Consider the following 22,819-nt stretch of genomic DNA (forward strand, 5'->3'; position numbering starts at 1 on the left):
ACTCATTGACGTTCACCCGAGCGCAGCCATACGGCCACAAAGGAAAGCTATACAGCTTTCACAGAAACTTCGTAGTTACAGAAAAACTCGTCCTGGTCCGGGGTTCGAACCCGGGACCACCGCTACACCGGAGCAGTCGCTCTACCAATTGAGCTAACCGGGACGGCAAGCTTGTGGTAGCTTGTGTAGTGGGCTTTCGTGCGCATCTATCTGCACAGGATGCCCTACTACAAATTACACATGACGTGCTTGATGACACGATCCCCCACCTCACTAAAGCTATTCTGGCAGTTGACCTCACAAAGGCATTTGACAGGATTCGACACTATGCCATTTTTCGAGAACTGCAGGCACTACAGGTAGGCTCAAATACCTACAACTACGTTCGCGCCTTTCTCTCGGGCCGAACTGCCTCCATGCACATAGCTGAGCTGAGCACACCACCTTATACACTCGGCGAGCTTGGAACCCCCCAAGGCGCGGTCCTCTCCCCCTTCTCTTTAATATTGCTCTCATCCCCCTAGCTCATAAACTCGCTCTCATCCCACACCTAAGGCATACCTTGTACGCTGCTGATATTACCGCATGGTCCACTCATGAATCTGATGGAGAAACTGAGGAAACTCTTCAATTAGCAGCTGACACCATCTCCGCTCACGCGTCATCTATTGGGCTCGAATGTTCCCCCTCTAAATCCGCGCTTCTCCTCATAAGAACGAAATCTGCCGCTAACTCGCCCATTAAAATCGCTTTACAAGGAACCCCTACCCCATCACCCCCACCCTCCGTATCCTTGGCATTTACTTGCAGGATTCAGGACGCAACGATCATACCCTTAAAAAACTCAAGGCCTCCACACAATCCATGTTGCAACTTCTACGCCGCGTATCCTCCCTGCACAAAGGTTTACACGAAGCGGACAGCATGAAAGTAGTGCATGCTTTTACACTTAGCCGCGTTTTATACGCGACCCCATATCTTAAGCTGAACCGCATGGAAACAGAGCGAGTGAACGCCATGATTCGTCTAGCAACCAAGGCAGCCTTGAACCTTCCTCGCAGCACTAGCACAGTCAAACTCCTTGCACTAGGCATGCATAACACTTTTCAGGAACTAGTAGACGCGCACCTTCAGACACAATATCTAAGACTTGCCGCGAGCGCAACTGGCAGGCATATCCTCGATTCCCTTCGCAGCAACATTCCCGCTAATCAGGCATCCCTTATAGCCATTCCTCGACACAATCATACCCCCCTTGTTGTGAAACCCCTTCCTCGGAACGTTCATCCCCAGTACCACATCCCTCACCGCACTGCTCGCGCTAAGGCCCTTTACAAGTATTACGGACAAGCCCAGGACGCCATTTGGGTAGACGCCGCGTGCACAACGCATGAAGCTGTAGCAGTTGGCTACCATCCAGCCCTAGCACAGCCCCTCACACACCGCCTTCCCTCGGGTTCTACGTTTGAGGAGGCAGGGAAAACCGCCATCGCCCTAGCCCTTGTACATTCCAATGCAAACCACATCTTTAGCGACTCCAAAACGGATCTGTTCAACTTCGCAAGAGGCAGGATTCACGCCCCTGCTTGGGAGTTGTTCAACACCCCTTCCAAAAACTTACCACGCAGGGTAGAGCTCCAGTGGGTGCCGGCTCACTCTGGGAATTCAGGAAACGAGGCTGCCGATAAATTGGCCCGAGGTTTGATTTGCCGGGCTCAGGACGGCCTCGGTCCAGGCTTCTCGAGAGAACGGGCGCACACCTTTGCAGAGCTCACGCAAATGCCCCGCTTGGACCGTCGGACTTACCCTCCTCCACACCCCTCCCTTACCCACTCCCAACAGATCCTCTGGAGACGCATCCAGACCCGCTCTCTCTCATCCCCTCAGCTGCTATCTCACTACTGTGGCACCTCCCCTGCATGCTCCCTGTGCAGCGACCCTCACGCCACACTCTCCCACATCCTTTTCGGCTGCCCTGCTGATCCTCCCGCGCAGGGACAGCCCGCGACATCAAGTTGGGAGGACTGGGAGGTCGTGCTCTTGTCTCTGGACCCGCCATCGCAGCTTGCTGCGGTGCTTCGGGGTGCCGATGTCATGAACAAACATCACATGAACGTTCCGACGTAGAGTGGGACCGTGCGGTGGTCCAGGGACCCAAGGGGGGGTCAACACACTTGCCATAATAAAGTTTTTTTTCTATCTCTCTTTAGCGTGACAATGCGTGCAAGTACATTTCTACGCTAGCATTGCAGTTTTAACAAATTTCCTAGCCAACTCGGGGTCGAAGCTAATACGGCGAACTTCGACGTCTATGCCGGCTTGTGTGCGCCGTCACGCGCGAACAATGCCCGTCCGTTTTGGTCCGCTGCTTGCATGGCATCGGCACTCTGTCTGCCCCTCGCCTGACGCAGTCCTTGGAACAGAACGCGCCGTTTGTTCCATGCCAGGGCACAGAGGAAAGCCACAAGGACCAACAGGAGGCCCAACAGGAGCAGCAATGAAGCGGTGAGGCCCGTTGACATGGTTGCTTTGCCTGCATAGTTTGGAGCAAAACCTTCGATCAGGATATAAACGAGGCATGGCATAATATATATTGGCAAACTCTAATTCTTTTAAAATACTTTGCGATAAAGTATTCTTATTTTATTGTCCCTTTTGTTGTGCACAACTACGAACTTTAAGTACATTTCTCCTAATACAACATAAAATTTAAAGCTGTGCAAAACAAACAAAGACGACGAAAAAGACGACAGGCGTCTCCTGTCGTGTTAATGTTTTGTCTTTGTTTGTGTATTTTTGACACTGCCTAAATTTCTTTGATGAAAAAGGGACTACCCTGGATCAAGCTGTCCATCAGCCTAATGCAATGCTCATTATGAATTCCTGAAGAACGTGAGTGAATTTTGCTGCGTTTAATACATGGAGAAGCGTTGCCCGGTACCTGGACGTATTCAATGTACACCCCACACTCCTTGAATCCCCTTCGCAGGACACTGACGCTGATGACGCTGGTATATTCTACTTCCTGCAGACCAGGCAACACCATCCTCAGGCGGTTAGCTATGGTATACGAGGTTTTACATCCAGAGGCAGCACGTGGGGGGAGGGAGCGGACCTATGATTAACGCCATAGTGGTTAACTAATTCTCGCCGCTATAGACTAGGGTGGCGCTGGGGTCCACTCTCAAAGTTCGGTTACACTACACATACATACCCTCGAAAGCAGAAGATTGGGCAGCCGTAGCCGTTGCTCAGTGAGTATAGCGCCGGACGCGAAATTCGGAGGTCGTGGTTTCGGACCTCACCGGTGACATGTGGTTGTTTTTTTCTGCTTTGTAATTGTAATAAATAATCTTTAACAATAATTACCCTATTAGGCTCCCATCGATGAACCTCCCAAATTATTTTTAAAAAATACATCCTATACGCTTTTTGATTTCGGTGACTGTTGGCTTCCGTCATGTATTTCGTAAAGAGTCCCTTTTTTCCTATCCGTTACCTGCTCAAATCCAGTATGGTTATTTCAAGTGCGCGTAGTACATTGCACAGCCTAACAGTGATGTTTCATTTCCCCCAACCAAAATGCAACGACCGCACGGCCCGGTTTTCACCACGCCATCAAAGACACAGCAGCTGAACTCCATAACCCCTTAGATACCGTGGAGGGCAGCGTACTCAGATGTGGTACCAAGAACATAGCAAATCTTCAGCGGTAGACGATGTTTTACTGCAGGTAGTTGTTATGCTCTAGGCACCCGTACCATGAAACGTTTTAGTTAATATGCATAGCAAGGCAAGAGTCAATTCCTGTGCTGAGTTTACTTGATATCTCATTGAACGCAAATAAATTCGAGACCTCGCGGCATTGCTTTATCTGTTAATGTCTACAACGATACAATTACCGTAGAAGCCGTGAAACAACTCGTAAAGCGCGTGGAAATCTACCAGCGACTCTCAGCCAGGTTTATCCTTTGTTGATATGCATATCTCTCTCACGTGTTCACCGTCACGTATGGTTTACGAACGCTTCCCTCGCTTACCATTAGGGAGCGCCGAGTCTGCTAATTTGACCCCACGACACTCACCGCAATTAAACAGAGCCCTAAATAAAGTGTCCATTACCAAAGCTACGCGAGCGATGCATCTATGGTGGCAGCGCTCACAACAGAGAAACAGTGTGGCCCCACTGAGGTCTTTTCTGAATTGTGGAATGCATCATCGGGCCTCAATGCCAAGCGATCGATTAAGTACTGATGCTAAATCCGAAACTTCAGCTTAGGTTTAATAAACAATGCACGATTTGAGCAACACAATTTATCAAGCGGAATACGTGGGTTGAGTCCGCGCCGAGGTTACAGGCAGCGGTAAAAGAGGCAAGTGCGTGTGTGTGTATGTCTGTAATTCCCGGCACTTGACATAAAAGTCGTGTAGCCAAATGAGAAAGATTTTTCTGAAAGCCTTCTTTTTTGCAGTTGAAAAGTGGCCAAGGTTTACTTGCTAACTGAAGTGGTGAACGCCAACTCTGTGAGTGGATCAATGGTAAACACATGCCTTTTACCAGCAGATAAGCGACACAGAGGAAGATAAAAGAACTCAAAGATAAAGGGACCCCTCCGACGCACCCTGCTTCTCGAGCAGTGTAAGTCCCACGGGTCGGCTGGAGGCAGCGCCCAGCGGGTTGTCGGCGGTGCAGGCGTAGTGCTCGAGACGGCCCTGCCTCTGGCGCCAGCGCAAGACCGTGGAGAGCGGGGCCACGTCCCTGAGCGGCTCCCCATCCCGGCTCCACGTGAGCCGCAGCGGAGGCGGGTTCGCGTCCACTCGGCACCTCAGGCACGCCCAGCCCGTAGCGGCATTGCACGTTTCTAGCTGTACCTCGGGCGGGTCTGCGGAAGAGTCCCAAGGCGAAAAGTTCGACATAATAGTAGAAAAATGGTAAACACTGTAAACAGTGCCTTATTTGCGATACGATAGGATAGGATAACTTTATTTAGCTCTAGCACAAGTGCTTTTATGCGGTCAGATGAGTCCATCCGCAACGGTCGGTTGCCCCTATTCCAGGGCTCCGCTGGATGCTGCCGTCAGCTGAGCTCGCCGTATCAAACCGATCTGGTCATCGCGGCAGTCGCTGAAGAGCAGACCCTCCCATTGCTCCACACTTGGGTTTTGTATAACTGGGACGATGTCGACTTTTTGGCATGCCCATGTGATGTGATACAGTGTAGGTTTTTCATGGCACCACGGACAATTTTGTGCGTAAAGTGTGGGGTGAATTTTACTTAGTGTGTTTAGATTTGGATATGACCCCGTTTGAAGTTGTCTCCATGAGACAGCCTCTTCTTTGTTTAAGGATTTGTGCGGTGGTGGGTACCGCATCCTACTGCCTTTGCGATGAAATCATGCCGAAAGGAGGTTTTTATTTCATCGATTTACCTCGCATTCATGGCAAACTCTGCGATTAACCTCCCCGAATCCACGGCGAAGTCACAACGAAAATGAAGTTGAGCCTGAAACCGACGAAGATGAACATTACGAAAGTTTTCGTCCGAATAGTACCTCGCAGAAAAACAACTTGCCCTCCCAGCATCAAGGGGGGAATTGAAACCAACGCAGGTGCAAATACGTTTTCCAACGCTTCAGAGCAACCGGTTATTGCCGCCTTAGTTTGCACTAGTTGTTCTAATTGCTGTTTATCATTTCCTAGCAAATAAATCGTTGTCGCCCTCATCGTCAGTGTCGCCGCACCACGCGTGAAGGGGCCATTCCAGGTAAGTAGATTAGACTCTGAAATTTTGGGAAAGCGCCTATTCGTATACATGCATGGTATAACCATTTTTTTTTTGCACTCGTGTAACATTTGTCATTCACCTGAAAATCAACTTGCAAGCTCAACCAAGAGTCTCTGCTACGGAAACGGATCAGAGCATTTTCCGAGAACGGACTGCCAAAATTACAGTTCTGTGGAATGCAGCTCCTGTGTAAAGACTAGGCAGATGGCTACAGAAAGAGTTGAGTGGCTCCAAAAGGAGATGATCCTGTGTGTCCATCTGACGGCACTCAAACTTGAAAAGACGGGCAACACTTGAGCAGTGAATTAAATGGAAGTACTGTATTACCAAAATCCGAGGGCATCGTGAATTATTTTTCCTTAAGGAAACCTGCTATCATTTTGTGTCTTCAAAAAATAAAGGTAAAAACATAGACAAATATGGCAAACTTGACATAAAATACAAGTGTTTCTTCAAGAGTCGTTGGTATGACCACAGTGAATTTAGTTAACCGCTATGTTCGAAAGCACTGAAAATCAGCAACTTGCCTCAAAAAAGCCGACAGCTAGGTCTTGACTTCTAGGGGTATGTACTCACCGCCATTTAAAGGCTTCCTTCTAGACACGAAACGGCTCCCATCCGAAAGTCTTTCTGAGTTCTCTCTTCTGGCTGCTAATGTTCCAAACTCATCTTTAATGAAACCATCCAAAACTGTGCATTTTTGTGCAATTCACAGGAACCGATTTGTTCATAATTTTAAACTGCCAGTCTGCACTTCTTTTTTTTTATTTTTATTTCTTTGAAAACGTTTCCGATGAAATGTTAGGGGTCACCCGTGTCTTGCCCAATTCTCTGAAGTGGGTACGCGCCATTTTTTCCTGTAGGGCAATTACAAAGATAACAGCATGTCCTCACAGTGCACATCGAGCCGGCGCGAGTCCTGCACGGCGGGTACCGCGGGTGTCCTGGGATTGTTAGCGGCGCACACCAGTCGGCGGCCGTGGTCGGCCGGTGCGGGCCTGAGCGTGACCGTGGCCGTGCTCACGTTCCGCCCGTCCCAGTGAGTAAAGGCCGAGGCCAAGGGGCGGCCGCCCAAGCTCCAGCGCAGAGAGGCTTCGGGGCGCGAGCCCCACGCGACGCACTCCAGCTCTGCCGTGACGCCAGCCACCAGGGGACCACGGCGCACCAGCAGAGCTTGCACGGGGGCCACTGCGACAGACACGCGAAGACGAAAGACAGTGTGCTTAGACTACCTAGGCGCTTCATTAGCATAAGTCGGGGACATGGGCAAGCTATTTGATGCGGCAAACGCATTGGCGAACGGTCCCCAAGGGTAAAGGAGGGGATTGCAAGAGAAGAAAAACGCAACAGGGGGCGGCAGAGATTCAATAGGCGAATGACGTTAGGATGTTTGGGGGGGGGGGGGGGGGTTCTGGCTCAGGACCGGCTTAATTGGCGATCAGTTTAATAGGACGTAGTTCTGCAGCGGACGTAGTTTTACTGACGATAATGAATGGGGATTTAAAACAAACTAACTGCACAAGGAACGAATCACGAAGAAGAGGGAGCACAACTTTAAACAGGAGTTTATTGATGAATGAGGTGCGCTCAGGGCAACAGCAGCGCCATGTTCGTCCTCTGGTTCTTTTGGCCATGTTCATTTTCTGCGCTTCAGAGCCTCGATCAGCAAGCACCAGTTCGCCCCAGCGACAAGCCGGTTTGGCTCATTGTTAGAGCAAGTTTCTTCAACGACTCGTTCTCACAATAATCGGAACCCTCAAGCATGGCGAGTGGCCTTGAGGAAAACGGCAATTTCGATGAACGTCCGATTCCAAGTGTCCACTGGCAGCACAAGCAGTTCTGCCTATCCTCGCCTGTCAGTTCGATTGGCGCTACGCATACACGTACATACAACGAGGACAACAATGAAGGACTATCACAGTATTGAACTCGTTACCTAAAAACGTGCTTGAAGGTAAGCGCTTTGGAAAAGCCCTCGCTAACTTTCTGCAATATTCTCTTTCTCTTCACCTGATACTCAGCATATCTGCAGTCTTGCATTGTTACCATTCGGTGTATATTATCGTAATGTAGCGTTATTTAAACTGTTTCCTGGTGTTACAAATAATGTTTGTTTGCAGCATTTTGCACACGCTTCTAGGACTTTATGCTGCCTGCACTAGGGTATAAATAAAAAGTGACATAAACAGCGCAATTGTTACTTGGATTTACGCATCAGTGTGAAGAAAAGGCCCGCTTAAACTAGTACATCGCCTCTAGGTCTATCCACGCGATTTCTGTCGCTCCAAGCTATATATCCTTGCTCTCGGTACACACTCTGTCAGCCTAACGTAACATCTGTCGTTTCTGGCGTTAAGTCAAGTCAAGTCAAGTCAACTTTATTCCAGACATGTAAAGAAAATCACATGGCTGAGGAGGAGGGAAAAAAAGCCGCAATATTGCGGCTTGACAACGTTCCCTTCCCCCAAACTACATCGGCGGCAGGGATAAGGAAAGCGTGTAAAGCATACATACAAACATAGAAAGCACTTAGTTCACAATTTGAACATAACAAAAAAGAAATCGAAAAAATAAGAATGTACGGTTTATCTGCAACCGGAAAAGCAATGAACATTATATATCTTACATGACATACAAAAAGAAAAGGCATTTGAAAGCAAACACATTCCAACACAGAGAAATCAAGGCATCGCAACGGCAAGGCTAGCAAATATTATAAAAATAAAGTTTTCATCTGTTGGTTCGAAGGTAAACGAACGGAAGAGCTGGGTAGGTGAAATTGATTAAGCAAAGTAGGTAAGGCGTAATTTAGTGTCTGAAATCCGTAATTAGTGCGAGGACGTGGAACATACCAAACTTCATGATGACGAGTTAGATGGGAGTGTGTATTTTCGCGTAAATTGATAGTTTCTTCTAAGAACGGCATTCTTAGAAGAACGTTACGCTAACTAAATATTAGTCACAAAAGTGGATCACACCTCTTCGATGCCTCTAAAATGAAATCTGAACGCAAACGAAGTAATGAAAATGGTATCCGCAAACAAACGGCTAGTCGTAGAAGAGTCTGCCCGCATTGGTCTCTGCGACAAGTTTAATTGAACAGTGGTAATGGGGACAAATTTTTGAGCGAATGAGAGGGAAACACGCCGGACGAGCGCTTTCCTACTCGTCTTGTGCGTTTCTCTGTCCTTGGTCTAAAACATTGTCCTCATTAGAAAGGTGTGTTGGCCGGCGAGTTGATTAAGAATCATTCTGAGAAGACGAGCGCTGGCATGAAACGGACGACACAACTGCGATCAACTAAACGGACTGCGATCAACTAAAATCAGTATTTGGCAAGGAAGCCGAACCGCACGATATATACAGACAAAAAAGCAAAGGGAGTAGTGGACTCGCGCAAAGCATATCAAACCTGAGATACGGCAAGAACCAAAAGATAATTTCTTTATCATCACCCACTTTATTTGTCCCTCCCTTTTAGCTTTTCCCGCCTGCGTTACTTTTTTGTGGATGACGATGTAGAAATGATGGCGTATAATTTCGTTCTTACCCTGTTCGAGCTTTGATGATCTCTGCTCGTGAGAATCGCTCTCTTCGTTTTCGTGTTTGTATATAAGGTGCGGTTCAGCTGCCTTTCGAAACCAAGTTGTTAGTTTGGTGCAGTTGTGCGCCCTTGTCATCGTGCGTTGTCTGCCAGCACTGAACTCTTTAGCACTGTCCAATTCAAAATTTCGTACGAAGTCGCCCCAGTAATCGGTATTTCTTCGCTGCAAGTTTTCAATGCAGATATAACATAACTGGTGTACCAGTCCTTGCCGAACATTGCGTGCTATGCCAGCCGCGTGGCACACAGTTGCCCTCATTACGCCGCCCCGCCAGCGTGCTCACGGAATACGTCCAGAGTGACAGCGGTGGATGCGGCGCCGGCCACGGGTCGGCTTGCCGTGCAGCGGAGCTTCATCCCCTGGTGGCGTCTCTCGAGGGCTTCGATGCGCAGCATGGAGCCCGTGCCGCTGGAGAACACCGTGGTCCCCGCGGCCCCCGAAGACGAAGGTCCCCACTGGTCGTGCAGCTGCCAGCGGATGCGGGCACTCGGGAACTCTGCGGACGCCGCCACCGATGCGTGCACGAGGGGGTGTGGAAGTCTGTCTTATCGTGCTTCGAGAGAAAAAAATGGCGGGAGCTTAGCTTTGGTTAAGCCTGGTAGGTTGCGAAAGCAAAAGCGCAGCGCCTCCAACCGAAGGAACGCAGTGCGCCGTGTCTACAGGTCACGCGTGGCTACCGGCCGCCGCTGCGCGACGACGACTCAAAGCATCTTCGGTAATTTTTTTTATATTTTTTTTTTGATGTTGTTGCGACTGAGAGAAAGAAAACATAATCTACAGCTGGTATGACGTCACAGCGGCAGTAGCGCCAAAGGTGCGCGGCGCGGCGTAACTGCAGCCGGGCTATCTGAAGGAGCGAGTTGGTCGCCCATATTCGCTCCGCTAAAGGTCAAACGTAACTGCGGCCGGGTCACGCGAAGGCTTGAAAGTGCACGCGAAGGCTTGAAAGTGCGAGTAGTATTGCTTTCGCAATAAAACTGCCAAGATAATTTGTCATCAACACGATATCTATGGCGCGACTGTTCCCTCTGTAATGTCTTTATATAAGTATTAATGCGAAAGCCTTAGATGTCACATCGGAGAAAAAAAAATCAGCATCGCGTGTCATAAAAGGAGGCGTGCCGCCAAAATGACGTCATCACGTCCCAAAGTGTGACGGCACAATGACATCATTAAACCAGAAATGACCGCAGCATACCATTAGGGATAACACTTCCGGTAAATGCATCAATCGCTTGTAATGTTGTCGCATTGCTAGCCCATAATGTGTGGCTCATATTTTAAGTATTTTAACAGGAACCGCACGTAATGGTAAAAATAATTAATTGGTCTTTCGTTTTGCATCCGTAGCCTGCCATGAAAACTGGTAGGAGAGTGGGCAAAATGTATAAAAACATCTGACGAAGATCAACCCACGCCTTAGAAAAGCTGTTCAGAGCAAAATAAGCATTCTACACAATATGCGAATACTCAAAATATGCAGAATATAAAACTAAAAACATGTGCATGAATTCGCAAAAGCATCCAAGGAATATGTAAGCAATATAATTCAGTTGCTCGTATATATTCTCGCACTTATTCTACCAAAACAAGAGTCAGTATAGGTCGCCTGCAACAAATATAGCCTAGAGATCTCGTCACGGCGTATTCACGTATGATAAGGTTCGTAATATCAGTTTTCTCCTCGGTTGTATTCATATTCCGAATGTTTTCGCATTAGCTGGGTGTGACACACCATACACTATGTACTGCGCTAAGCGTGCGATATTTCGACTCATTGTGTACTGAAACAACCATATATACGCTTTCATACATCTCCCTTATATGCGTACCTTCCGGAGGGCTACAATACAGCTCCAGCGGCTCTCCCTGCACCAGCGAACCGAGCTTGGAGCTGACGACGTTGCCATCCGCGTCGGTGATTGTAGGTGGCGACATAGGACCTGAATAGACATGAGGAAAGCTGAAACCTTTGCTTCTAGAATCCACAGCAAAGTGCAGCGCGAAAGGCACCGAATCAATTCGACTACACATGTGGCATATTCACGGCTCACAGACATGTCCGCATTGTGCACCACGGAATTGTAGCCCTAAATGGTCTGGTTACTCTCCATTAAGGGATAATTTGTTCAGCAGCACTAAGCCTAAGCAACTTAACTACTTGGAACGTGACGGGAGTAAGGCTGTTTTCAGTGGACGCCACCTGAATGGCCCCTGAACGGAGGGCAGATTTTTGAGATGATGAAACAGTACGCAAACCTATGAGATGCCTTTTTAGAACAATATTCCTTAGTCGAAAATTTAGAACGATCAATTTAAGACGCCAAGCGGTCTGTCCAATAAATGAAGGCGAAAATCAACGCCAGCAGAGTTAACAACTAAACTTCACTCTGCGGTAATGCTCCGGCTTTCCTACGGATTTTTAGGAGGGTGTCGCCGCGCTGACGTTGAATGGCTGCCGGTGTCGATGCGGGCCTTGTTGTTGCAAGGTTGTTGGAATTTGCTAAAAGTAATTCGAGATATGTACAGTTCTATAACAGCTGAGAGAATCTGAACGCTCTTTAAAATAGGCGCGGCTTCAAAAGTGTTGCGTGCAGGCTGCGCTAGCATTGTTCGGAATGATTTTTTTTTTCGCGCATGCTAAAATGATATACTTCAACAAGTTATGCCTCAAGAGTGGCTTCAGTGCCAGTGAGGTGCTAGTGCTTCATGAGTGCCACTCCATCAATATATAGATGTACCAACCAATCCAAACATATGCTATTTCGATAACCCACCTACCACCTCGAGGGCGTAGGAGCTCCACCGTCCGTTGCCCCACAAGCACTGGTAGCAGGCCGAGTCAGCCGTCCCGAGCTGCGCCAGTCTCAGCGAGGATCCGTTGACTGCGACGCGGCCATGTTGTTGTGCAAGCATCACGGGCTTCCCATCCTTACCGATGGCAGAGAATGGTGGCAAAAATAAGGAGATCTCCTTAGCCTCTTCACAGTTGCAGGGTTAAACAAACTCTCAATGCTGAACGCGTTCACCGGTGAAGCTTCACGTATTTCTAGCCCACGCAAATAATTAAATTCTAGTGCCTTTTTATGTCGTTGCTATGATTCTCACCGTAGTGCCTCCTAGGCGATGCAGCATTGCATACGATAATAAGGTGACTACTTTGTTGCACTGAAACAACGTGCTCTATGCAATATTTTTGGTTTTCGAAAGCGGAGAACCATGAGCCATTCTCACGAAACAGTATATGACTTAATTTTAATGAAATTTTGCATATTTTGACCGGAAGCAGAGACGTGATCGAGCAGAACTTGTATTTGTGGTTACGACTCCAGATATTTGAGATACCACGCATTTTCAATATTTTTCACAGTCGCGCTCACTATAATTCACCTGCGAACCAAATAGACATAAGCAAATGCTTTTGGTCAGTAAAACATCAGAATTCGCTCAACATACCTGAAAACGCAGATGCACAAGTACGCGCAGCTTTCTCTGCCGGGAAGAGTTTGACTGTCTACCGATTATTTTAAGGTCGAAAGGCAAAGGTAGGCAACTGCCTTTAAGATTCCTGTCAAATCGAAATTTGTCACGGTCCATTACGTCAATTTTAATACCCTTTCCTTAATTTTTTTCCCAGTATCCTTCCAAAAACTTGAGCCATACCAATGAAAGCAAAAATATAATCGGAGTTTTACCGCGCTGCAAGCCTGAAAAGCATTATAGCGTGAGGAACAACTAGCTATGGCAAACAACAATGACAAAGTAGTGGCAGACCACAAGCTTTGGGTCAAAAATTTTGTACTCGACAGAAACAACATGGAAACGATTAGACCCGTACATAGCATGCTTAATAGTCGCAGGATAGCAACCTGGCATCGTTGTTCATTTTGCGCAGACTAACTGAGAGATTAGGTGAGGAAGTCACTATTTCAAATCCTTGAAATAGGGTTGTTTTCTTTTTGTTCATAAATAATTTTATTCACCGACATTTTTCCCGCGTTTACACGCTCGGAATTCATTTTTCTTCGAGACCAATTTTTTTACGATATTGAAATGGGAATAGAAGGAAGGACATTCATATTCCACTGACCGGCAGCGCACGATTTCGCGTTCCCAGAAACTCCAGCCAGTTGGCTTTCAGTTCAAATGGCATTCGTATTTTCATAACGGTAATGAAAATGTTGCATTGGTAAGGCCTACTAGTTTTAAAATAAATAAATCTTCTAAATCTTCCCGCTGCGAAGGTACAGTGTTGCAAAAAAGCCAGACTTTCCGCATGATTAATGAAACAGCTAAGCAAGCTGCCAGCGTTCTCGTATCCTTTTAGCGAAAAGTTATGAACGAATCAAGTAAAATATAAGATATGCTATGTCATACGGGTTCATGTACTTCACGCCGAAGAAAGGTGTATTCTGGGATTTCAGAAGAGATGAGGCTTGGGCATGTTGGTAAGACATACTTAAGGGAAAAATAATAGCGCATACGAGAAGACGGGACAAGCGAGGAGACACAGACCAGCGCTAACTTTCAACAGACGGTTTATTGCAAAATCGGGAGCATATATACACATGTCCAGAAAGGCAACAAAGAACAGGAACGAAGATAACATCAACAAGACACACACCCCCTCGGCAGCCATCTGCTTATCGTGCCAGATATACAAGCTCTTTTTTTAACAAATTAACGGTCGGTTCACTGACACAATCCGGTCCAGAACGCACGATGTTCGACGCTTCAACAATCTCCCTGGTAAGTTGGTCGCGGTGATGGTACAAGATTACAGCATCTTCAAAAATTGGACGGCAAGGAGGGTCACAGTCACATGTCTTGCAATGTTGCCTTTGCTGCCTTTCTGGACATGTGTATATATGCTCCCGATTTTGCAATAAACCGTCTGTTGAAAGTTAGCGCTGGCCTGTGTCTCCTCGCTTGTCCCGTCTTCTCGTGTGCGCTATTATTTTTCCCTTAAGTCTGGGATTTCTTACCGCCGCCGTGTTTCGTGGAATCGGTTATGTAACTAATTCTTAACCAGTCATCATACCTAACTCGCGCTTGTTCTTACTGGTGTCTCTGTTTGTCATACTAGTGGTAGAAAGATGTTTATATAATCGTTGTTGCTGCTTGGACAGAGGTGAACGCTACATTCGTAAGAGCAGAAGACTACTGGGTCTTTCGCGCCCTATTAAAATGAAAATGCGGTGATTTGCAGCAGTAGTTCGTCTCCCATTACACGCATTGCTTCTATATGCTTGAAAGTGCAAGATCAGAGCGTCGTGGTTCTTTTCAGTGCCTTCCTCATGCTTTATGCAGCAGCCACTGGTCTAGTTGAGCTACACATTCCTCAGTAAAAGCCACACGCAGTCTGGGCCGACATAACTGCCGCCGCAAGAGGAGCTCTTGCCACCCAACTGGTTGCGATTCTCAACCAGCGCGGTCGGCAATAAGCAGCTTGTCATCTGTCTTTGCTAATTTTGAAAAACACCGTTTTCACAACAACAAATGCTAGTATGCTTACTCGATGGGCCACAAAGGTCCACAAAGGGGAATTCATGACAGACAGGAAGTCAGTGAGGTTCTTTTTAGGAGCCCGGAAACACAGCAAAGAATCTTGAGAGCAGGAGCAAGGGGCATAATTTTTTTATGTAAGAACTGGCGTCTCGTGTTTCAGGCAGAACTTACACAAAATAGGAGACAAGCAGACTTTTGAACTGTCTGAAGTCGTATATGCACGCGAGCTTTCTTTTTTTTTAACTCAGTTTCTTCGCCAACTTACGCCGCCGTGGTGGCTCAGCGGTTATGGTGCTCGGCTGCTGACCCGAAAAACACGGGTTCGATCCCGGCCGCGGCGGCTAGAATTTCTTTGGAGGAGAAATTCTAGAGGCCCGTGTACTGTGCGATGTCAGTGCACGTTAAAGAACCCCAGGTGGTCGAAATTTCCGGAGCCCTCCACTACGGCGTCTCTCATAGCCTTAGTCACTTTGGGACGTTAAACCCCATAAACCAAACCGAACCATCTTCGCCAATTTGGAAGGGAATTTTAATTGAAAGATCTTCCTACTGGGAACAATGCCGCGACAATCCGCACTTGTGATTTGTATAAGGATGAGGACGCGGTGTGTATTGCTTATCTTTCTGATCCAGACATGTCTCTTAGCATGCGCATGCCTTGTCAATGAAGCTGGCCTCGCCTAAGTTTTTGGTTTTCGTTGATTTCACGACTTTACTGTCGTATTAGAGCGTAAAGTGGTAGGGTAGCTTTCAAGTTGCCACCTTTGAAGGATACTCAACGTCGTCAACGCTTATTGCAGAACAAAAGCCGTTAAAAACATAAAATGCATATACCAAGAATAAAAATTAGCTTTCTAACTAGCACTCGGAATTGAAAGCCCGTGAGAGGCAAAGTACTGCAGTTTCGAGAGCTGGAATTTTTCTTATCCGTACGTTTCCATGAATCCGTGTATGTGGTCTTCTTTAGTACTGCACCATTCTACAGTAATATATAGACATTAGAAAAATGACATCGCAGATGTGTCATCCCGCACAACCGCGACACGTTCCGGAAGTTCCGACAGTTCCGGAAAGTAGAAACGTTCCGGCAGAAACGTGCACCATGAAGTGTTATGCAGAGTTTTTTTGTTGACTTTGTGCTGTAATATGTCCCAGTGAAAGATCGGGTCCTAGTACCCAATAATGACATGTTTAATGGTTTTCAGTTTTTAGCACAGTAAACATTTAGTTGTTTACGCAACCAGTCCAGGCTGGTAGTGGCAAAAATTTTTATTAGAATGCTCTGGGGTGGATTTTAGGTGAGAGTAGAAGGTTTCAGCGCTTTCGTGCTTCCTAATCCAGCTTTCACTGTTTCTCTGTGAAGGACTAAATTAGGAATTTTAGGACTAAATTTCCGGAACCTGAAGGCGTTGTTTTATTAATTTGCATGTCCCTAATACACACCACACATTTCATAAACAAAACACCTTGTACAGATATTTAGCCACTGTTTCATTATAACTGCATGTCTTTATTTCCCGACCGTTCCATGAGCTTGTCGCCATATCTTTCATAAAAATGCCAAGTTATAATTTTGTTTGTTTCTGTATATATCTGTACATTTTGTTCTGTACATTTGTTTCTGGATTGTGTTGCTTCGTTGCTGTCAATGCCAGGGGGGACCAAGATTTTTTTTCAAGCCGTAAAGGAACGGCTTTTCTTCTTGGCCCCTTTCACAATGTGTACGTCATGTTGTGAAAAACAAATAAAATGAATGAATGAATGAATGAATGAATGAATGAATGAATGAATGAATGAATGAATGAATGAATGAATGAATGAATGAATGAATGAATGAATGAATGAATGAATGAAATGAAAAGTAGAGCACACGCAATCAAGAGAGAATGAAGGCCGTGTGAAGGATTCTAACTTTACTTTTTTTTAGCTTTTTTCCGTGTTTCCGTTGTTTTCCGCGCTGGTAAAAAAAATTCAGGAGGACACTTTGTTGACCTAAAGTGCGGTGAGGCGAAGGTGTTTAGTGCGGTTTAGCTGCTTGTGTCACTGATGTGCGGTTAAGAGAGATGTTAATTAATTACACAACTGTTTGTGGATCTTAAATGCTGGAGACACTGGAGGGCATTTGGGAGGCATCCGTCTGATTAGACGCCTTTCTTCAAACACTCTCCAGCGTCCTAGACAACGAGAACTACTTATGCGTTGGCAGGAAGTAGCGAAGCCATTAGCAAGCTCGGCTGCGGAACGCAATGATGGTGGTTCGGATCCCATCGTGCAGTTTCTGCGCTGACTAGAAAAGCGTGACACCTCTGCTAACAACCTTGTGCCGACAGCCTTCTGTCGACAACGATGAGGCATTGAAGGCTTTTCTCTTAATAGTGGCAGCCACCAACGCTCTCTACTTTCCTCTTGAGTTAAAACAGAAGCAATACCCAACGCATCTATCCGATTAAAAAGTCCAGTTCTGCGAAATAAGTTACTTGCGAAATTGGGCAGGTTCCGTCCATCTAACTCGTCTTATTTTTATAATGCACATTTCTACGCATAAACGCTTCGCCATAAACGCTATTCTGGTTAAAATCCACTTGATTTCTTGACTAATCTCGCCACACACTTCTGCCTATCTTAAGCAGCTCGATTAGCTGACATTTCGGAACTTTTCATTTCGCTGCAATTTAAGCTATATATTCAGACTAGAACCGGTGATTGAAAATGCTCACTACGCCGGATGTAGGAGATGAAAATCTTTCACTGTCATTGTCTGCAGAGTTCCATATGCCAAAATTGCTTTCGCATGGACAAGCATACCGAGTCTCTAATAATGATGCCTGCGCAGCTGCGAATTCAGCTAGCACTGCGTACAATAGGAATCAATGTGGAGGTTTTCCATTTTTTAAACCGCTCTACCGCAGTCTACATGTGCAAAAATAGCGAACAAGGTATTTAAGGATACCCTTCCTTCGCGCCCACGTTTTTCGGAGGAAGAAGTATCGTCTCAACACACAAAAAAAAAATACCATTTGGTGGGCCAGCACTGAAGAGATTAACTTCATAGTTACACTGAATGCTGAAGAAAAGGCAAGGATAAGAAACACAAGGCAATGGAACCTGAAAAGTTCTTAGGAGGAAGTCTTCAGGCACAGTGCGTGCTCTCAGTAAAAAGACGAGTATTTACCTTGTACCACCGAATCTGACTGCCCTCCTCTTGTCGGTCGTGGTCGACGCCGGCGCAGGGTACGGACACGCTGGAACCTCGAAGCACTTCACGCCGAGGCACGTGTAGACATGTGGCTGGCGGAGCCGCCTCTTGGAACGACAGACGGGACGCGCCGCCTAGCAGGCACCACGGGAAGACCACGACCAGCAGCTCCGGCCAGGGTACGCAGAGGCTCCGGACAACCATTCCCGCAACTTCGGTGTCGCCGTAATACCCTTTATTGGAAGGAAAGACTCCGATAAAGCCATTTATTTCCTGAAACTGAATTTACAAGAAGGACAAAAAGAAGCTAAACAGCGGCCTCTGCTATATCAACTTCTAACGGAGCAAAATGACATATACCACGGAGCAGAGCATCGATGAGCAATTTTTTCACGGATTTAATGATCCCTGAGCGATCGTATATAAATTTCCGAGGAGCATCGGATTGCAGCCACGCCATCTCCTAACAGGGCGCGATGCACTTGTGAGTGCAAGAGGTTCCGCTTCGTATGATCAGTCTAAAAACAGTCGCGCATATAGTTTTGTCACACTCCTCATATGCTGACCAGAAGCTGGCCTGGATGACATTTGCATTAAATAAAGCTATAGACGACCGAATGCCATAATAGAGAGCAAACCGCGAGCTCTGAACTGGCCTCAGCCTGGCCTAAAAGCTGCTAGTTCAGAGAAATTTTAGGTATATCCCGCCAAGATCAGCCCTTACGTCTAGGCTTCAGGGCAAAAAGTAGAATGAAACACACTATGTTCGCCGCGTTTGTAGGACAATGCGAACGCAACTGTTACGCTGCCCTTACAAAACTAGTCTCTTTTTTTTGGCATGTCGCTGATCTTGGCTTGGAACATGAAACCATGATGGGATATGGAGCTGTTGTGATGGGAAGTGCGGCACTTCGAGTGCCTGATTGAGCACGCAGTATGCCCTAGGCCTTGCTGCCCGCGATTTCGGGAGGGTTCTCTGACGGCATCTTAAAATTAGACCCTGATTTCGCTGCCCCTGTACAGAGGAGTAAACTCTTCTGTGTCAACTGCCTGCGAACAACTGTCGGAGGTGCAATGGGTCGGCGTTCTGCTTGGGTAAAAATAGGTATCGTTGCCTGTTAGTAACGTCCTGGTCCGTGAGAGACAGCCGTGAGATAATGTCGAGCTGAAAGGATGTTTCAAAGAGATGCTGGATTTCCGTACATCCGGCTCGACTAGTGCGACTCGAAAAATGCCAGAACGAATCCCCGGCCAACAAAGGCAAGTTTCGTTCCTTCCGCGTAAGAATTCACAAGCGCTGCAGGGAGATCGACGGGACGCCTAGCGGCACGTCAGTAAACGACTACACGCCTACTTCAACTATACTTACTAGGAACCGGCACTCCTTAAACGAACTCGCTACTCGAACTTTACACTCCTAGACCCCCGTGACACCGACCGAGCGAACCTGAACACCCGGGAGCGCCCAACGGTCGTTAGGCACGCGGTGATGCTTCAAATTGGGCCGCGCGCGCGACCTAACTGCGCGGTGCGTAGTCCCCGCAAATCTGTGACGAAACAGTTGTCTGCGGAACATGTCGACCAATCGCCGACTTTGGCTCGGCAGCGGAGCGCTTCAAAGGGTTTCGCGTGTTAGCTCCGCTCGTTCACTAGGGTCAATTTGCATGCATTAACGCCGACGCCTGCGTGTGTGTTATTGACGGCATATTTGAAGCGCTTCTGGGCAGGTGTGTTGAAAACCGTCCGGGCGTTATACGAAGGCCGTGGGAAGCGGATAGTGGATACGTATAATTTAGGGCGTGTGGCTAATCAAAGAAGCACTTGCGTCTTCCTTGAAGGAGTTCGCAGCTAGAACCTCGGTTCGCAACTTAGCGGTGTGCGAATGTCTCGGAAATGTATCCGCTTGTGAAAGTTTTAATTTGTTCAACTACGCTTCACTCCGGCATTGTAACTTCAGTTTTTTTTAGTTGTGGCTGTGTTAAAGCTGAAATTGATTTTTTTTTTATTTGGACCCATCTTTAATATACCCTTGCATCTGCTCGGCCATGGACGATGTCTGCCCTACAAAGACCTGAGTAGGATCCAAAACTAACCTGTTTTACAAAAATTGTTAAGTATTTCGGAGCCCAGAAAAACAACTATGGCTTAAACGAAGAAAAAAAAATGGAAAGGAAAAAAGAAAATGAAAGAAAGGGAAGTGTTTGTAGCGTTAGTGTGGGTTTGAGGCGAGTGTGTGGCGTGTGTGTTGTGTATTCAGAAAAGTTGTCATGCTTAGTATTCGATCTAACCCTTCTCACCGTTTGTTCTCACAAAATCGGTACTGGCTGAAGGCGAGTGTTCACCTGTCGATCTGTTCAAGCAATACCGCTTAAGAGGCCGGGTTCTTAAAAAACATTAGCAAATGGCCCGCAGCGCTTTGAATACATCGATAACTCGGACTGCAGCTATGATCACGAAAACTTTCGACAGCTTTCGAAAGCTGTCGAATCAGTTAAGCATGACTAAATGGCCATCGGAGGTGACTTTAATCTACCTGAAATTGATTGGTCCCATTTAGGCATGGTATCAAGTAGCGGTAATAAGGAGACTAAAGCAATGCTTAATATTTGCGCCTCTTTCGCTTTGACGCAAATCGTGACTCAACCAACTCGTGGGAACAACGTTCTAGATCTTTTCTTGACTAACATTCCTGAGGCTGTGCACCCTCCTGTAATCTTGCCCGGGATCAGTGATCACAGTTCAGTACTGTGCGAAATGAAGCTGGATTACGTCAGAGCTAGTGATGGCGGGTGGCGTCGCATATATAGCTATGGTAAAGCATGTGTTAGTGATATCTGCGCTGCTCTCGAATCCTACTTTCATGTGTTTGAAGCACTATCTGAAACGATGTCAGTTCACGAGTTGTGGAAAATTTTTAAAGAAAAAATTTCAGAGTTACGTGAAATGTACGTTCCTAGTTGGATCTTGACGTCACGACGAAGCGAAAGCAAGCCTTGGTTTAACAAAACTGTGCGCAGGTTCATATACAAAAAACAGGCTGCTTACAGGGCGTATAGAAGGAATCCTTCTATACAGAACAATGAAAAATTAAAATATACAACAAACGCAGCGAAGGTAGCCGTTAACAAAGCAAAAAAATTATTTTTTTTCCTCTTTTCATTTGCGCATAAAAGAGTGTCCTAAAGAATTTTGGCAGTTCATGAAAAGAAACGGCAAGGATCAAGTATCGATTCCATCTCTTGTACATGACGGTTCCATTATCGACGAGAATATCGATCAAGCTGAGTGCTTCAATGAGTTTTTTCTTCTGTATTCTCTGCTCCTTCCAACACCTCTCACGTTGAGCTCAATTTTGGTCGAGTTAATTCTGATCACATGCGTTGTGTCGAGTTTAATCAAAGAGGAATTGAGTCGATACTGAAAGGGTTGAATGCTGCCAGTGCTGCTGGTCCTGACGATCTACCAACTGCTCTTTTCCGTGCATGTGCGTGTGAGTTGTTTGCATATCTGAGAGTCATTTACACAAAATCCTTAGAGGAAGGTGCACTGCCTTTTGACTGGAAGTTAGCCAATGTATTTCCTGTGCACAAATCTGGCCCTCGAAATGTTGTTTCTAACTATCGTCCCATCTCTTTGACGAGTATTGCTTGTAAAGTTTTGGAACATGTGTTTTTCACTAGCATTATTAATCACATTAATACGCATTCCTTATTAAGCAATCAGCAGCATGGTTTTCGTAAAGGCCTTTCTTGTGTAACACAGTTGACTGAACTAATTCATGATCTGACAAGTGCACTTGATGAAGAGTTGTCTGTAGATTGCGTCTTCTTGGATTTCAAGAAAGCATTTGTTGTTGTTCCTCATTCTTTTTTGCTTGAAGAATTGTCTTGGTATAACATTGATGAGAGAATGATTGGCTGGATACAATATTACTTGTACTTAAGGAAACAAAGAGTAGTTATTAATGGAAAATTATCAAACGAATGCATTGTATCTTCTGGTGTACCTCAAGGATCAGTGCTCGGACCTTTGTTATTTTTGATCTTTATGAATGACACTTGCTCTAATATCTCTTCTCATATTCGTCTGTTTGCAGATGACTGCGCATTGTATAGGGTCGTTGATAGTCCGAATGACTGTGTGCAGTTACAGAATGATTTGGACAGGGTGTCTGATTGGTGTAAGAAATGGGGTATGTTTATTAACTTGCATAAATCTGTGTATATGCGAGTCACAAAAAAGAAAAAGCCCCATGAATTCTCTCATACAATTAATGGGACACAACTTTCCTCAGTATCAGAATACAATTATCTCTGCGTATTCATAACCTCCAACCTAAGCTGGAGACGACATATCGACTATGTAACAGGAAAGGCGTGTCGCGTTCTGGGTTTTTTAAGGCGTAACACCAAGCAATTCAATTTAGAAACAAAAGAGTTTCTTTTCATGACAAACGTTCGCTCGGTTCTCGAATATGCCTGCGCAGTATGGGACCCTTGGCATAAAACGGATATAGATAAACTTGAGAGGGTACAAAACTTGGGTATCCGATATGTCTTTAACAACTATACCAGACGCTTTAGCGTTTCACGTGCAGAAAACTCGGTGGGATGGAAGACGCTTGCAAAACGTAGATATTGTTTGAGGTTAAAATTTTTTCACATTATTTACTATTCCAATACTGGCATAAACCGTGACCTGTACATCCATTCACCAAACTATAT

At 46.3% G+C, this 22,819-nt stretch overlaps 1 protein-coding gene across 1 annotated transcript; it reads right to left on the minus strand.

Annotated features, from left to right (window-relative positions):
• Positions 1 to 2,309: 2,309 nt before the first annotated feature.
• Positions 2,310 to 18,280, minus strand: LOC149333080 (nephrin-like). The gene is made up of 7 exons (XM_089557634.1): positions 18,072 to 18,280; positions 12,169 to 12,322; positions 11,195 to 11,334; positions 9,675 to 9,858; positions 6,681 to 6,974; positions 4,623 to 4,883; positions 2,310 to 2,533 (listed from the first exon to the last, which is right to left on the minus strand). The coding sequence occupies exons 2-7, from the start codon at positions 12,305 to 12,307 to the stop codon at positions 2,310 to 2,312; spliced, it is 1,242 nt and encodes a 413-aa protein (XP_089413760.1). The 5' UTR covers positions 12,308 to 12,322; positions 18,072 to 18,280.
• Between the last annotated feature and the right edge of the window lie 4,539 nt (positions 18,281 to 22,819).

Source organism: Amblyomma mixtum, chromosome 8 (assembly GCF_055824585.1).
Source record: "Amblyomma mixtum isolate Tamu chromosome 8, ASM5582458v1, whole genome shotgun sequence".
NCBI lineage: Eukaryota > Metazoa > Arthropoda > Arachnida > Ixodida > Ixodidae > Amblyomma > Amblyomma mixtum.

Coding starts and splice junctions, on each gene's coding strand:
- LOC149333080 (XM_089557634.1), bottom strand. CDS start 12,307: ATGCTTGCACAACAACATGGCCGCGTCGCAGTCAACGGATCCTCGCTG. Junction 4,884..6,680: donor GCGCCGGCTCGATGTGCACT/GTGAGGACATGC, acceptor ACTCTTCCGCAG/ACCCGCCCGAGGTACAGCTA. Junction 2,534..4,622: donor TACACTGCTCGAGAAGCAGG/GTGCGTCGGAGG, acceptor CAAACTATGCAG/GCAAAGCAACCATGTCAACG.